Source organism: Micromys minutus, assembly GCF_963924665.1.
Source record: "Micromys minutus genome assembly, chromosome: 3".
In the NCBI taxonomy this organism is placed as follows: Eukaryota; Metazoa; Chordata; class Mammalia; order Rodentia; family Muridae; genus Micromys; species Micromys minutus.
This window is the reverse complement of record NC_137972.1, coordinates 30,690,288-30,708,002: the sequence shown is the minus strand read 5'-3', so window position 1 is coordinate 30,708,002 and position 17,715 is coordinate 30,690,288. Positions and strand designations below refer to the sequence as shown.

Here is a 17,715-nt window from a genome sequence, read left to right as displayed (position 1 = left end):
AACAGCCAGATATACCCCACCCCACAGTTACCTGGCAACAGCCAGGTATGCTCTGTCCCAGTTACCTGACACTATAAAGGGGGCTACTTGCCCCCTCCTCTCTAGCTTACTCGCTTGCTCTCTTGCTCTCCCCCACCCCTTCTCTCCCCATTCCCTCACCCCCCTCCACATATTCACGGCCTCTACTTTTCTACTCCTCTCTTCTCTCTCTGCCCCAACTACCCCCTTAACTCCCCTCCCCATGCCCTGAATAAACTCTATTCTGTACTATACCATTGTGTGGCTAGTCCCTCAGGGGAAAGAGATTCCCAACATGGGTCCCCCAGAGACATCCTTCCTGCCCCCATGCCTCCCCCACCTCCTTTATCTTTTTCCTAACACTGGACTTCTTTCTGCACCACCCTCTTCAATGTTTCCTCAGCCTTGGGCAGGCAACAGTTAATATAGAGACCCCATTTAAGGCTGAGCATTCTGCAGCCACTAGTGAGCATTTTGACCAGTACTGAGCCAGTACACCACTGCCCTCTGCAGAGAGGAGCTTCTCTAGCCAGGGTTGAAGGCAGCAGTAATCTGTGGTTATAACCAAAATATTTGGAAGTAGTTGGACCTCTTCATTTAACAAGACAATTGTAGTCAGTTTCTCCTTAGGGCCTTCGACACAGGCTTTTGAATAAGTTTACAATACCAAGCATGAATTCCTCCGAAAAACCTCAAATCCAGTCATTAAGCGCCGTTTGCCTCGGTAACCTTCACACCATTACACCAGTGGGCACATCTTCCCTTGTAATATTCAGGGTTCATTACTGAATAAAATTTCCTATCACGCTGAGGGCAGTCTTTTGAGGAAGGTCGCTTCATATCTCATCTCTTTTAAAAAAAAAATTTTTTTTTAAATAGACTTTGTGTTGGAACCCCCAGGCAGTGAGTACTTTTAATCCCAGCACTGAGATGCAAAGGCAGGTGGAACTCCGTGAGTTCTAGACCAGCCTGGACTACTGAGCGCCAGGTAAACCAGGATTATACAGTGAGACCTACGTATCTTCAAAGGGGAGAGGGTGGATCTTGAGGGGATTGCTGTGAGGATTAAGGCGGGGAAAATTACCCCTTCCTCATTAGATTTAGCTGAGGAATGGGGCGGAAGGTGGCGTCAGCCGTGCTGTGCGCAAGCGTGCTGTGCTAGGATGCAGCCGGTCGGTTTTGCGGCTGCGCGCAGCTTGTTTTGCGGCCGTACTGCTTGACGGCTGCAGCACCGCCCCCAGGTTGCCAAGTAACGGTGGGCGCGCGTGGCCGCGTAAGGTAAGACTGACGGGAGGTCGGGAGCCGGCCGGTCTCTGGTGTTCTGTGTCCAGCGTGTGAGCCGCTCCAGGCGTGGGTGGGGTAGGGGCTGGCTGTCACTCAAGCGCGCATGGGCACAGCGTCCTGAGGGCTACCGAGTCCTTCGCTCTCGCTGACAGTCTGCCCCAGACCTAAGCTGGGCTGCCTTGGCCCTCAGCCCTGCACCTCAGCTCAGGAGCTGTGCAGGGGGGAAACAGACGCTTTCAAACGGGTGAGGATGGGACTCAGTTGACTGCTGCCCGCCTGTAATCCCAACTTCTAGAGGGGGAGGCAAAAGTATCAGCTGTTTTTAAAGCCAGCCTCAACTACGTATCAAGTTTGAAGCTAGCCTGGGCTACGTGTGGCCTGGTCTCAAAAAATAAAATAAATGAGAAGAGAACTCGGGTGAATGTTGCCATAAGCGAGGCTTCTTTGACAGCTGATCCAAGAGTGCTGGGAAATTATATAAATCCACCTCTTCCTGTATGGTTTGTGCTTGGATTGACATTTAGGAGTATATAAGAAGGGTTGGGCTGACCATTGGCTGTGATGGTTCATGCCTTTAGCCGCAGCACATGGGAAGGAGAAAGATCATAGTGAGTTTAAAGCTAGCCAAAGCTACATAGCAAGACAATGTGTCAGCAAAACCAAACATTTTAAATGAATATTAGGCTAGCAGGTTAGGGGAAGATTTGATGGACAGAAATGTGCTTTGGCGTCAGGCATGGCCAGGTTTCTCCTTAACAATCTTTGCAGGTACATTCAGCCCCCTCCCCCATCCCCCAATCACTCTTCTCACTTGTACAGTGGGAATAAGAACAGTGGTTGGACTGGGACTGTGGCTCCTTTGATGGGGCATTTTCTTTGAATGAGCCGGGCCCTGGGTTCAATCTCCAGCACTTGGGAAAGAAGCAAGTTAAAGTCTTTATGTCCATTTCTCCAGACCACTGTCCTGGTGTGGTCTACCCTCTACATGTAAACCTCCATGAATGAGTCTGCACTGTGACATGTAACACTTGAGTGCTTGGTTCTCCAAGGAGGCCAGAAGAGGATATCTGATCCCCTCAAGTAGAGTTGCAGGTGTGTATAAGCACCATGTGCAAGTTGGGAATTGAACCTGGGTCTTAACTACTAAGCCTCCCTCTGTCCCCATACATGGGTCTCTTTGACACTCACTTGTCATTTGTTTTAACTTTGCTTCCTTGGTCCATGTTTCTGTCTTTATTGAAGCTCCTGGCTTCGTGAGAATTCCGTGAAGCTATCATCACACCTTGGCCAAGGCTTGATATTTGTATTATTACCACTTTTCCCATCCTCCTCTTCCTCCTCCTCCTCCTCCTCCTCCTCATCCTCTTCATTTTGCCAGTGTTTGCCTGCCTATGTGTCCTGTCTATGTTTAACATGCATGCAGTGCCCACAGAGGCCAAAAGAGTTGGATCCTTGGGACTGGAGTTACAGATGGCATAACTTCCATGTGGCTGCTGAGGATGGAACCTGAGTCCTCTAAAAGAGCAGGCAGGGCTCCCTCCACATCATTTCTTTTTAATGGTCATACAGCACTAAAGCCACCCACCTCCTCAGGCTCTATTGCCTAATGAATGCTGGTTCAAGAGCAAGGGCACCCAGATCATCAGTAGCATTTTGTCCTTTGTGAGGCGACCTGAAAGTTCCCTGTAACCTCTCAGTTGAAGTCATATGTAGACCTGACCCTAGACAGCTGCAGGTTCAAATCCCCTGCCCACCTGGTGAAGCATCTGTCAACTGGAATGTACACATGTGCCTGGGCCGTGGCTCAGCAATGCTTTGTGCTGGCAGCAGTTCCGTGTTACATCCAACTTGTTTTTGTGTGTGCTCCACACTTGTTCTGTCTCCTTGGATCAGCGTAAGACCCAGAATAAGGAGGTGTTCAGCTTCCTCAGATCCTTCTAGGTAATTCTCTGCCTAGTTGGTAGTTGCGTGGCATCTCACTCAGCCCTAGACCACGTGAACAGTTGTAACCTGTGCCTGAGGGACCCATGGAGAGGGCCTGGGCTCTCATTCCCACCGCCCTGCAGTTAGCCCAGTGCCATCTTTCACAGGGCCCTTTACAGGCCTCACTGACCTGAATGTTGTCTTGGCTGTAGAATGGCATTTCTGGCACTCACTTCATAACCAGTATCATTAGTATGGGTGATGCCCCTCCACCAGGTCCTGTCCCAAGCACTCGGTGAACCATGGCTGTAAGAAGCTGGTTTCCTCCCCCTTTATAGAACAGAGGGCTGGGGGAGTTTTGCAGCTAAGATGCAGCAGCTTTCTGATTTGGGTGTGTGTGCTGAGGAAGCTAGCACACAGAATAGGATACAGCACGGACAGTCTGGCTTCAGTCCCTGCACACACCCACTGGCATTTGGTTGGACATAACCGGCCCTTAAATGGCAGTAACTCTGCTATGATTCATAGATTTCCTTTTAAAAGTGGGAGCCAGGCATGGCGACTCACCTCAAATCTCAGCACTTGGAAGGAAGAGAGCCAGGGAGACAAGGAGTTCATGGTCATCTTCACCTACATGGCTCAAGGTCAACCTGGACCACACAAAACCTGTCTCAATAAAGCAAACAAACAGAGAGCACTGAGGACTCACTGCACTGGGGAATATGGTGTTTCTTAGGGTGGACCTTCAGAAGATGGCAGTCTCACTAGACTAATTCTGCCCAGGACAGGTTCTTGGTTTTAGCTTTTCATCCACTTTATATCCAGTACCTCTAAGTATTAGCAGTTCCTGGGAGACACTGAATGTTTGTTGGTCAAGGAAAAGAAAGTGTGTTGTCCTTAAAGGCAGGAATTCTCAGGGCATCTAGCTAGGTCTTGGTGTTACCAGTTTCAGTTAAGGTAATGGCACTGGCTTCTTAGAGGTCTTCGCGTCTGAGATACTCTGGTAACCGATTTCCTTGTTACGTTATGTCTTCTAGTTCATTGTTTTACAAATACTCTGCTTTTCCCCAGGAGACCACATGAACCACATGAACCTGGTTCTGAGTGTGCTGGCTCTGTTGGTCCTTGGTTACTGACTGGTTCCCTCCTTTGTCCTCTAGAGACCCGTTATCCTTGAAGGATGGCAGAGGCCGTCTTCCGTGCTCCAAAGAGGAAAAGAAGAGTGTACGAGACTTACGAGTCACCACTGCCCATCCCCTTTGGTCAGGACCAAGGTCCCAGGAAGGAATTCCGAATATTCCAGGCTGAAATGATTAGCAACAATGTGGTGGTGAGGGGCACAGAGGATATGGAACAGCTGTATGGGAAGGTAAGCCCAGGCCTTTCCGGTTCCTCCCAGAACAAACCATATGCAGCAGCTGTGTGCCTGAGATAGTCGTGCCCAGCCACAAACCTATACTCCAACAACACAGGGTGAAGCCGTGTATAGTCAAGGCAAAGAAGTAATACAGAAAGATAATGAGTAAAAACTGACAGTCACCCCTACTGACTTCTGTCCCGTCCCAGTGGCACAGGGCCCATGAGCCAGGGCCTGTGGAAAGTTCCCCAACATCTCTGCTCTCTCTCCATGCTGGGCACTTGTTAAACAGGACAACAGATGAGACCACTCTCCACATCTGTTTTATTGCTGGGACATTTTAAAAGTCGGCCTGGTGGAGAGATGGTTCTTCAGTTAAGAGCAGTGACTGCTTTTCCAGAGAACCCAGATCTGATTCCCAGCACCAGTATGGCAGCTCACGGCTGTCTGCGGTTCCAGTTCCAGGTGATCAGTCTCCTCTTCTGGCCTCCGAAGGCACCAAGCACATGTGGTATACAGATAGACATACATCCAGGCAAAACACTCACACACATAAAATTTAAATGATTAGCTCTTAGAAGGTCATTGTTTTCTTTTTACACAAACCGATTGGGATGTAATTGATAGCCATGATGGTTACTCCTTATATCTTTAATCCAGTGACATCATAAACTTATGGAGCAGTTTCCTGTCACCACAGTCCAGCTTTAGGGTTTGCTAGTTTGGTTTGGTGCTGGGGTTTGGGCTGAGGGCCTTGTATTCTACCTCTGAGCTGTCCCTGCCATCCCCACTGGAAGATTCACCCGTGACAGTGAATCCTGCCCCTGCTCCCAGCTCAGGGCAGATGATGGGCATTCTGCCTCTCTTCTGCCTTCTCTAGAGACTGTACAGTAATGGCAGTGGCCTCAGCCCAGGGGTTCCTGGGGACCTGGTATATTAAGACCTCACTGGGTCCTGTCTGCCTACGGCTCCCTGCTGAGGCCTTTGTTCACAGTGTATAAGGTAAAACGAGGCTTTACACATACTGGACAAGTTTTAATAATTTTTACTATTTTTTCTTTTTATTTATAATCAAAAGCAGGGAAATTATGTATTTGGGGGAACCAGCAGGAAAGAGAGGGACACTTCCACTCCAGAGTACGAAGGAATCCAAGAACACCTATGTCTGCAGTGGGTATAGCTCTCACTCCCCAGTAACTGTGTTCTGAGCCAGATGTGAGAAGAAGCTGCCCCTGCCTGTTCTGGTGCCTTCAGGATCCCAGACACAAGCCAAAGTAATTCATCATGAGAGAGACGGGCTGGTACTGAAAGCTGGGGGGCTGCAGAGATGGATCCATGAATAGAGTACACAAGGTCAGACCCCAGACCCATGGGACATAATCAACATTGATGGCATGCAGATGTGCACATGTGTACCTGCACTCCCACATATGGACACATGCACCTGCACACACACATGCACCTGCACACACACATGCACCTGCACTCTACATGTGCACCCGTGTACCTGCATACCCACATATGCACACATACACATAAACATCTACACACTGGGAATGTATGACCACTAGAAAATCAGGAAGCGTGAGGCTGTTGAATAGTTCTATCCACTGCAGCTGCAGACCTAACAACTGAGTATCAACCATGTTTCTTCTTGGAAGGGTTACTTTGGAAAAGGCATTCTTTCAAGAAGTCGTCCAAACTTCACAATCTCCAATCCCAAGCTGGCTGCCAAATGGAAAGGTGAGCCATGTAGCTTTCACTTGGTGCTTCCATGTCCTGGTGAAATGGTAAGTTCTGGAAGTGAAGAGCAGAGCAGATGCAAGAATTTGCATCAAAACAGCTATTCTGTTGGGGAGAGGTTGTTTTGTTTTGTTTTGTTTTGTTTTACTGTCTCACTGCTCAGCCCAGGCTGGCCTTGAACTCAGAATTTCTCATCTACCAGCAGATCAGGCAAAAGGATCTTTCCTAGTTATTAGAAATGTGCTTCACCTTCCTTCTATAATGGTTAAAGATCTTACACATATAGGAAGGACCTTGATTTCAATCCTTTGCCCCTCAGAAACAGAAAAACTATTATTCAGGCTTTTTGGTTACGCTTTGCCTGATAGGATAATAACCATGGCATTGTTATACATTTTTATTAATATGGGGCTGATGGTGAGACAACTTGGTGGATAAAAGTGCTTGTCACTAATCTATTAGAGTGGTTCACAGGCTGTGGTCCAGCTAGTCCAACAGTGGCTGTCTGTCTCCTGACAGAAAGGCCAAGAATCCATTAGTTGTTCAGTTTTGATGTGGGATGTCAGCTGGTCTTTATTTGAATCCAGAGTAGGTTTAGCACCAGTGAGCAGTGCTTTAGTCAAGGGGTAGATGAAGTTGTCAGTGAAAGTGAGGGCAAGCAGGCAGAAAGTAAAAGCTTCCTTCTCTGTCCTTGTTATAGGGGCTGCCATCAGAAGGTGTGGCCCAGATTTAGGGTGAGTCTTCCCACCTCAAATGATCCAGTCAAGAAAAATCCCTCTTACCTGTATCCAGTTGCTTGCCTTTTTTTAGTTAATTCCAGATGTAGTCAATTACATATCTTTTCTCCTGATACATTTTCCAAGGCATCTCCATGACAACTAATTAAGCAATACCAGTAGGTTACAACAAAAGAATTGTCAGGCATAGTAGTATATGCCTTTAATCCCAGGACTTGGGAGGAGTTCAGTGCCAGCCTGGCTGGTTCTAATCTAACCACTGCTACAGAGACTATCTTGAAAAAGCCAATCAATCAATCAATAAAAACTTTTAAATTATAAAAGGTTTTTTTTTAAAAGCTAAGTATAGTGGCTCAGACCTGTTGCTGGGAGCCAGCCTGGTCTAGAATGGTTTGAAATGGGACACAGCATTGGACTAAGAGGTGGCTTTAAAAACTGGTGGTCTCTGGCCCTCTAGCTGTCTATACTAAAGGCTTGCTGATAACTTATAAAAAAATCCTAAAAGACATCCCTGCTTATTTTGTCATTAAAAACCACAGGCTTGGGCAGTCAATACCTTTCACCTAACAGGGCTAAGTGAAGAATTTATTGCTAGTGCTCCCCTCTCTGTCCAGCCAGAAGTCTCTCTGGCTAGTCTGGTTAACTCTGTGAACCAGAGAGTAAGGAAAGGAAAAGAGTTAAGATGTTTTACACAGGCACATATGCACAGATACATTTACACTTATACACGCCTTTACATTTTCATTCATTCTCATTTACACATTAACACATTCAGTTTCGTTGGGCCCAACCACCTGTCGTATACACTCCACAAGTATTCATGTCATGCATACTTACATTTACACATATACCTACATTATATACATATATGTACATTATAGATAGACAGACATTGGATGGATGGATGGATGGATGGACAAATGGGGCAAGCCAAATTATCCAACCAACAACTTTATTTCTTTAGCCTTTTTATACCTTCTTTGATGAAAAGTTCTTTAGAAAATTACCTCAGAGATAAAATGTTACATAGAATGGGAGTTACAAGAGGATGTTGATATTAAGTTCAAAGCAGTGTTTCATTCTGTAAGCTCGTTATAAGTTCAAAGCAACCGGTTTGTTTTTTCATGGCCTTGCTTATCATAGTGCACACCTGTGCCTATGTCCTTGTGCCTAAATGTTTTTTCTTGAACATTAATTTGTCCCAAGTCTATTTCTCTTTTTAGTGTGATTATGAAATCTCATTGTGTTTCTTACTCTATGAGGAGGGGGCACATTCTGTTCTTAATTCTAACTTCAGTACATCTTTCTAGCAAAACAACTAAAACCATCTCTTAAAACTTTCTTCCTAAAATTATTTGAATCGAATCAGGAATTCTCTAGAATCTTGTTCTAATTAATCTAAGCAGCATTAATTCATGAAAGTTCATTTTTATGTTGATCTGAAGGAAATCTGCTCAATGGGGTAGGCTAATTATATATTATTATATTAATTTAGTAATTAATTATTATATTAACTTAATAATGACAGCAAAGGCATATCAGCTGCAAGAAGCAACTCTGAGCTGAAGTCTCTTTGGGCCTTGCCTTGGAGCTCACCGATCAAAGACCACCTGCTAGCCTTAACCTTAGAAATGCATAGAGCAGGATGGGGCTGTGGCCTTACTGTAGTATAAAGCTATGAGCTGTGGGTAAACCAAAATGCAGGCCTAAGAAAGATGAATATGGGGCAAGAAAGATGGCACAGCCATTAAGAGTACTGGCTGCTCTTGCATAGGACCCAGGTTCAGTTCTTAGCACCCACATGGCAGCTCACAACCATCCATTCATTACACTAGTCCCAGAAGAGCCAGTTCCTCTTTCTGACCTTTGCATGCATGTGGTGCACAGACATACATGCAGGCAAAACACTGAAACACATTTTTAAAATGTTTTTTTAAGGCAATCCATAGTGTTTTTGAAGATGAAAGCATTTGAGGAGGTAGATATTAGACCTGACCTAAAAATTACTCAAGTATCCACGGATGAAAGCTATATTACCTCTTGATGTTACATATTTTGTGTTTTTGTGTACCCATTAAAAAGTAAGAATAAAGCCAAACCTGATTGTGCAGTTCCGATAGCCTAGTATTTAGGAGGCTGAGAGGAGGCTTGTGAATTCAAGGCAGCCTGAACTACCTGCAAATGAGCCATAAATAAGTAAGTAAATAAATAAATAAACAAACAAACAAATACTGGAATGAAAGTGAATGCCAGGCATGGTGAAACACACTGAAATCTTAGCAGTGTAGAATAGAAGCACTGAAACAGGGGGATTTCTGTGACTTTGGGGCTAGCCTAGTACATAGCCAGACCCTGTCTTAAAAAAGAAAAAAGGATGTTGTCTAATGTGTGGACAGCCTGGACTCTGTCTCCAGCACGCAGCAAGAGGCCTGGGTGGGGCCCAAAGGGGAGGTCAGGCTTTGCAGATCTCCCTCAGATGCTCATCAATGACAAAATTTAATATTTCAAAGTAATCCTTCTTTTGTAGAAATATTTGTAGAAAAGATGGCTCAACCATTAACAGCACTTACTAGTTTTGCCCAAGATCCAAGTTTGGCTCCCTAATCACAACCCTCTGAACTCCAGCTACACACACACACACACACACACACACACACACACACACAAATAAAACTTTAAAGTCCTAAAGGCAGTCACAGCAATGCACATCTTTAATTCCAGCACTCTAGAGGCAGAGGCAGAGGCAGAGGCAGACAGAAGTCTATGAGTTCAAGGTTAGCCTGATCTACATAGCAAGTTCTAGGCCAACCAGAACTACATAATGTGACCCTATTTCAAAATAAATGAATAAATATTTTTTGATCCACTGGCTAAGTCTATTCAGTTGGTTATATAACTGCCCTAGCAGTAGCTGTCTTAGGGAAGTCACCTACTGTTTAGCCTTCATGCAAGAGACTTGTCCATTTTCTCCTGTCAGAATGCCTCTGCTTCATAAACCACCCCAGAATCCATCTGTTCTCAGCAGACTCGTTGCCTCCTCCTAAGCATCAAGCTGAGGAGCCTCCAGCCAAACCTCCTTAGCCCGCAGGTGAGGCTTGTCTTAGTCAGTGTTCTGTTCATGTGGAGATCTGGGGCTTGCTTACAGTTTCAGAAGTCTAGTCCATTATCATCATGGTGGGAAGCATGCCAGCATGCAGGCAGACATGGTGCTGGAGAAGCAGCTGAGAATTCTATGTGCAGATTCACAGACAGCAGGAAGAGAGAAAGAGACTATGGGCTTTTTGAAACCTCAAAGCCTGCCCCCAGTAATACACTTCCCCCAACAAGGCCACACCTACTAATCCTTTCAAATAGTGCCACTCCTTAGTGACCAAGTAAGCATTCAACTATGAGCTTATGGGGGTCATTTTTATTCAAACCATCACAAAGCTGAATGTGGAAAAGGAGACAACTTATCCTAAAGGCAACATTAAGTGACCTGAAAAAAAAAACTTTGGAAGAAAGGCCTTGTCTTAGTGCCACCCAGAGGTAGAGCTGAAGCCAACTCCGTACCCCAAACTGCACCACCATCAAGGGTCTCTCCAGCCCCAGAGGGAAAATGAAAATGAAAGCGGCACACAGGGCCCAAGCATCCCACAGATGAACTGTCCCCTTACATATCTGTGCTTCTGAGCCAGCGAGAGGTTGTATATGCACAGGACAGCGGTCAGGCTAGCTGTGGCCAGTAGACAGTTAGCTGTGTGACTGTGTGGATCTTGAAATTATCTTTTTTTCAGGGTTTTAGTGGGGTTTTTTTCCCTCTAAGGAAGTCTGTCCGGAACTAATAGAATGTCTTTCTGTTCCAGGTGTGCAGACAGACATGCCTATAATCACCTCAGAGAAGTAAGTGAGAGCTACCTTGGCTTTGATGTGGCTGCGTCTTCTCGGGTCTGGTGTTAGGTAGTTTGTGATGACAGCACCCTGTGCCTTTGTTTTCTCCTGGGAGTAGATAATACTTGAAAAATTAGTCTGAATTTAACATGGCTCAGATCCCATCTGCATGTGTTGATTGTTCAGGTCACCTCCAAAAACACCAAGTGCTGTCATGTCTAGAATGTGTTATCAAGTCCTGAGACTTGGTATTCTAAGCAGGCCTCCCAGCCAATGTGGGCAGATGCTTGCTCTACACTATAGAGTCAAAGGGTCTCACAGAAGTTCCTGTCAGCTCCTCTTAGACACTCTGGACGAATTCTCCCAACTTCACAGTCACCTGTACAGTAAGTACTCAACTGATCCCAACATGTCACTCCCAGAATTTCTTCCCCCTCATCCCCTAATCTCCCTACAGCCCCAGATACTGAACCCATGGCCCTCTACTCTGTGCCATCTCTCACAGGCCTGAGTTCAGAGTCGGTTCCAGGATATCAAGGCCAGACCTCGTATCTCTCTGTATAAGATTAGGACTAAGTGGTGGCTCATGCCTGTAATATCAGCTCTGAGACAGTAGGATTGCTGTAAGTACAAGGCCAGCTTGATCTACATAGCGGGTTTCAATCTAGCCTGGGTTACAGAGTGATCCCCTTTTCTTGAGGCTGCCTTGTCTTGCTGTGATGAAAAACCATGACCAAAGCAGCTTGGGGAAGAAAAGGTTTGATTCTGCTAATGCTTCTACATCAGTTTATCACCAAAGGAAGTCAGAATAGGAACTCAGATATTGCAGAAGCCTAGAAGCAAGTGCTGATGCAGGGGCCATGGAGGAATACTACTTACTGGCTTGCTCCTCATGGCTCACTCAGTTTGCTTTCTTATAGCACCTAGGACTACCAGCCCAAGAGTGGCACTACTCACAATGGGCTGGGTCCTCTCCCATCAGTTAAGAAAATGCCCTACAGGTTTGCCTCCAGCCTGATCTTATAGAGATGTCTTAATTGAGATTCCCTGCTCTTACATGACCTGTAGCTTGTGTCAAGCTGACAGAACTAGCCAGCATGTCCCTTTTTCATAAAACAAGACAGATGTCTGTTAATCCCAAACCTCATTGTCTGTGTGCCCTCATTCAGACCCCAGCCCCTCCATAGAGATTCACTATGCCAAGTCCACAGTGATGTTCCCACCTAGCCCTGATGGCAGAAGCATGGCTGTGCCCTGCTGGCAGGCAGGATATCGGGAGGCATGTTCCCAGGTTAGGCTTGGAGTGCTCCTTACTTAGAACCTGGCAGAACCCCCATTCCTGGAAGGCCAAGTGCTCAGGTCACTGTACTCAAAGCTAGGATTCAGAACTAGATGGAGGCTTTGAGGACTCTCCAGACCATGCTAGCTGTGGTGATCACAAGAAGCCACACCTGTCTGAGGCTGTGAGTCCCAAACAGATCCCTGAAGAGCATCACTCATTAGCACTGCAGTGCCTACAGTCTGAGTGTCCAGAAATGGTCCTCAGCTCATGTATGTTTCCTTTAGCTGCCAGCCCAAAGGACCACAGACTCTGACTTAAAGCAACAGAAATGCATCTTCAATTCTAGAACCTGAAAGCAGTTATCAGGAAGGCTAGCACAAGAGGACATCTCCTGCAAACCTCAGCTTCTGGTGGTTTCTTCAGCCCTCAATATATATTCATTCTCTCTGTCTCTCTGTCTTTCTCTCAGTGAGGATGACCTCATTGAAAAACTACACTAATGGCCTGACTTTGCAATGAGGAAGTGGGCTCATCTCCATGAGAACAATAAAGCAACGGTTTATGGCAGTGATGCTGGATATGTTGTGCAAGAGACACTGTGCATGGGACAGACTTCTCTCTTGTCTGCTGAGTCCTCACCCCATCCCCATGAAGACTTCCCATCCTCTTGATATCCATGTTCTGTCCGTAAGGAACTGAACCATGGGAAGTTAAGTTCCTCACTTGAGGTTAGAATGAACCTTCAAGAGCTGGCTCTGGAATGGCCCAGACATGGGCCCACCAGATAGAAGAAGGCGTCTGGCCAGTGGGAGAGGCATGTCCAGGGCCTGGGAACCTGAGAGGTGTGGGGTTCTTGAAGCCTTGAGTGGGTTTGCTTCCAGTCCTAGCTGCTGCCTCTTCCCTCTGCCCCTTCTCCTTTGCTCTCTGGCATCGACTCTTCCTTTCAACGCTCTTCCAGGACTTGGCTGTTGAAGGAGTTTCCAGACAGCAGGAGGCCACCACTCTGGGACCCACACCTTGGCTCATAGCGATGTACATCAGGGGAGTCCAGTGCCCTCTTTTGGCCTCCAGGGTACTACATGCATATGCTGCACAGACAAAAAAAAAAAAAAATGAGATGAGCAGCTTCATAGAACCACAAAACCTCTAGTCTATGCTGCAGTTGCTAGCACAAGAAAACTTTCTAGATCTTTCTGGCTTTTCAACTGTGTGTACCGCTCACCAGGCCACCATGTTCCTTGATGATAAAAGGTTGTATGTAACAAGACCTCTGTGAGCCAGGAGGACTAGCATTCCCAGTTTTGTGAGAGAGGAAATAAGCTACACAGTGGTAAATGACAGAGTCGAGATAATACCAGATTGACCACATCTGCTGTACCACAGGTTTCAGAGCAGCCTTGCCATGTTTCAGCAGTTGAAGGGGGGAGGGGAGCACTTTTTGAGACAGGGTTTCTCTGTGTAGCCCTCTATGTCCTGAAACTCACTCTGTAGACCAGGCTGGCCTTGAGCTCAGAGATCTGCCTGCCTCTGCTTCCAGAGTGTTGGGATCAAAGGCATGTGCCACCACCACCCAGCTATGTTTCTGTCTTTAAATCTAAGATTAAGCCAGGTCTAGTAACACAGGCCTGTAATGCAGGCTGCTCAAGAAACTGAAGCAAAAGAGTTGGCAAGTTCAAGTTTAGCTTGGATAACTCAGACCCTATCTCAAAAAAGGAAAGAAAAAAAAAAAAAAAAGACTAGGGTAAAGGTCAGGGGTAGGGTACTTGCTTTTGCTTGCAGCCCTAAGTCCAATCCCTGGATAGTAATATATGAATGAGTCAGAGACTCAGTTCCCAGTGCACAGGAATGCATGCTTATCTATGTCTAGGAAAACCAATGTGAACAGTCTGGAATTCCGATAAGCCAAAGTGAAGCAGACACCAGCTTTCTAGGTGCAAAAGAGTTTGCCTACTGGACAGTGTGTGCGCCCTGACACATATCTGAGTATCTGAGCACACACATGAAATGAGGAAAGGAATAAAATTACATGTGTCTTCGGGGTGGGCAGAGCCACTGATGTCTGCTGCTGAGGTGGGGCTTCTGCTGGTCTTTGGTTTGTATGTCAGGACAACACGTCCTAGGAGCATCCTGACACAGCCCTGTGGTCTTCACCATAGCCTTTGTACCTTGGCAAATGATCAGCTCTTTGAGTGTGGAAATTCAATGTATTACTATATTCTGAGGATTATTATGGGGAATTTACTTTCAAATGTTTGGACATACACGTGTGTATGTGACGGCTAATCTTTGTCACTTGAAGATTACTTTTGTCAGATTGGTCTACAAAGGCATTCTTCTCAACTGCTAATTGATGGAGAAGAGGCCTAGACCACTGTGGGTGGTACCATCTCTAGGCAGGTGGTTCTGGGCTGTTTAAGAAAGCTAACTGATTGTGAGCTAGAGAGGGAACCGGAAGCAAAGTTCCTCCAAGGTCTTTGCTTGTGTCCCAGCCTCTGGGTCCTGTCTGGAGCTCCTGCCCTGGCTTCCCTTCATGGTGCCTGTAAGCTCTAAGGTGAAATAAACCCTTTTCCACCAGTTGCTTTTGGTCAGAGTGTTTCATTACAACAGAAAGCCAACTTGAACTATGTATAAGGCAAATCACTTCTTCCCATATCCAGTGATGTTCCTGGACACTGTGGAAAATATTGACTGAAATTCACTATCCAATGCTAAACAACGGAAACAGTGTGATAACCAAGATTAAAAATAAGACAAAATGGATCCCAGTAAAAAGCAACAATTTTCTCTGCCTTATTTACCAGCATCTCTTGATTTTAAATAACATAAATTTTCATACTTTGTTAAATGGAGGTTAATTTTGTAAAAATAAGCAAATGATACCTAAGGTCAATGATGTATGCTTGTTGCTGGACAGTTCGATGCAGGAGAAGGAAGGCAGCAAGCTCTGTCTGTAGTCCACCCTTCAGAAAAACTCGGCCTCTTGGTGGGCCACCTTGTAGGTGGTTTTGGTCACTTTGTTGTCATGGAATTGAGACTTGAGTGTGTTATTGATGGTGTTTCTGTTGGCAGGTATCAGCATCGAGTGGAGTGGGCCAGGGATTTCATGCGTAGGCAGGGCCATGATGAGAGCACTGTGAAGAAGATCCTGACAGACTACACAGAACCAGTTGAGCTTACTTGCAGAAAGGGGAAAGAAGAGACCCCACAGCATGAACCACCGAGGTCCAAAGCCGACTCCTCCCTGGAAGGCAGAGTGGGAAAGGATGAACTTTCTGCAACCACTGGAGGTGCTGGACAGTCAGATGACCTACAGGACCTCAACACACACTCAGATTGCCTGCAGGAGGGGTCTGGCCATGCCACACTCACTGTAGCTAGTCCTTCTAGCCTTAATGGGCATGTGGTAGAGGACCCTGAGATTCTGCCACAGACCCCCTGCTGTAGCCAGGAAGCCCTCATTCCTCAGGATAGCCTTTGGCCTGAAGCCAGCAGCCAGGTAGCAGGAAAGAAAAGAGCTACTCATGAGTATGTGCTCATAGAGGAAGAGCTGTGTGATGTCCAGGAGGCGGCAGCACCAGATGAGAAGGTATGTAGATCAGAGAGCTCATTCCCCTCCTCTGGGTTTCAGTTACAGTGAGTGACAGTCTGAGAACATTGCTGTTAGTCTTGGCTTTTTAAAGAGAGCCCACATTCCTTATTGCCCTCATTGCAGAGTTAGGATCCCTCTCCTTTAACTAGTCACTGTTGCTAATCTCTCACTAATGCAGACCAGACTTTACCATGGATGTGAATAGGAAAAGTGTAGCCCTGGGGTCAGTGTCACCCACAGTTGCAGGCATCTGCTGGGATTCTTGAGCATGTCCCCTGGAGGTAAGAAGACTGTCATGTCTAATGATGGCCAGTAAGAAATGTCAGCCCGCCCAGATGCCCTTCCCTTGCCCCCGGGCAGGACTGTTGTCAACACTGGGCCTGTATGATGTTTCTGGGGCCAGCCCTGAAGCAAAGCCCCATTTGTACAGCAGTTGTGAGGGCTGTTTCTGCTAAAATTTAAATTAAAAAAAATACAGATTTTTAAAAATAAGTTAAAGCAAGACCAGTAATTCTCTGCATTGTATGAAGAGAGGAAGAAACTCAGGATAATTGCACCAATGGTTGGCACCTAAGTTCAGGCACACAGCTTGTGAGTGTGAGACACTAAGTTCAACAATGGAGTTATCCCATCTGCAAGGAAAGTCCAAGGGTTAGCACTAGCAGCAGAAGAACCAGAACATTGTTTCCACATAGGGTTATTGTTTTTTTAAGTATTTATTTATTTTATGTATGTGAGTACACTGTCGCTTTTTTCTGTCACACCAGAAGAGGCAGAAGAGGGTATCAGATCCCATCACAGATAGTTGTGAGCTACCATGTGGTTGCTAGCAGTTGAACTCAGGACCTCTGGAAGAGCAGTCAGTGCTCTTAACCACTGAGCCATCTCTCCAGGCCCCAGATAGGTTTTTTTTTTTTTAACAGATTTTATCCAACAGCATGGAAAACCAAGTAGGAAAAAAAAAACTGACAAAAGAAAGACTCAGGTTGGATGTAGTGGTACATACCAAATTCCACCACAGCTGAGGCAGCCTAGGCTATATACCCATTGTTTATCAAAAAAAAAAAAAAAAAAAAAAAAATGCTTATTTGGGAATTAAGTCTTCGTGACAGGTGTGTCCCTGGTGGCTGATTTGTTCATTCATTCTCTCTCTCTTTCTCTCTCTCCTTCCCTCCCTCCCTCTCTCCCTCCTTCCCTCCCTTCCTTTCTCCCACTCTTTTTCTCTTTCTTTCTCTCTTTCTCTCTTTCTTTGTAGTTGCTGAAAAAAAAGAAACTTGTGTGCAGAAGAAATCCATACAGGATCTTTGAATATCTACAGCTGAGCCTAGAAGAGGTATGTGTGCATCTTGCTCTTGGCCTTGGCTGAGTCCAACCCTGTGCACTATGTACCTGAACCCACCTTGCAGAACGGTTCTGTATAGAATGTTAAATGTTGACATCACCTGCTAGGATGCTGATCCTCAGCCTGGTTCACCATCTGAGAGTGTGTTGGAGTTGGGCTGTTGCTCTGTGAAATCACAAAAATGGTGTGTAAGAACTCAGTGTTCAAATCCTCAATGAGAAAACAAAAGGAATTTGGAGCATTTGAGGGGTTTGTCTGAGCCTTCTCCTCTCTTCTTCCTCCTCTTCCTCTTCCTTCTAAGATAGGTTCTTGCTACATAGCCCAGGCTAGCCTGAGTTTCACAGCCCCTGCCTCAGTTGTGCTGGGACGTAGTGTGTACCACCATAGCCAACTTGAGTCCTTTTCTCATCAAGGTTTCAGAATATTGTCAAGTTTTCCATTGTTTGGTTGGATTTGTTTGTTTGTAGCTCTCTGACTTTGCAAAAACTCATTATATAAAGAGCTGGCCACAAGTGCAGAGATCCCCCTGATGGCCTCCTGAGTGCTGGGGCTAAAGGTGTGCAGCACCAT

At 46.0% G+C, this 17,715-nt stretch overlaps 1 protein-coding gene across 1 annotated transcript in view; it reads left to right on the top strand.

Annotated features, from left to right (window-relative positions):
• Positions 1-1,267: 1,267 nt before the first annotated feature.
• TSEN2 (tRNA splicing endonuclease subunit 2) overlaps positions 1,268-17,715 on the top strand; it is a 32,696-nt gene continuing 16,248 nt past the window's right edge. Inside the window, exons 1-6 of the mRNA XM_080913908.1 lie at positions 1,268-1,296; positions 4,386-4,594; positions 6,244-6,325; positions 10,908-10,944; positions 15,284-15,800; positions 17,059-17,136. Coding sequence (XP_080770034.1) covers positions 4,406-4,594; positions 6,244-6,325; positions 10,908-10,944; positions 15,284-15,800; positions 17,059-17,136 — 903 coding nt within the window. The 5' untranslated portion in view covers positions 1,268-1,296; positions 4,386-4,405. The remainder of the gene's footprint in view (positions 1,297-4,385; positions 4,595-6,243; positions 6,326-10,907; positions 10,945-15,283; positions 15,801-17,058; positions 17,137-17,715) is intronic.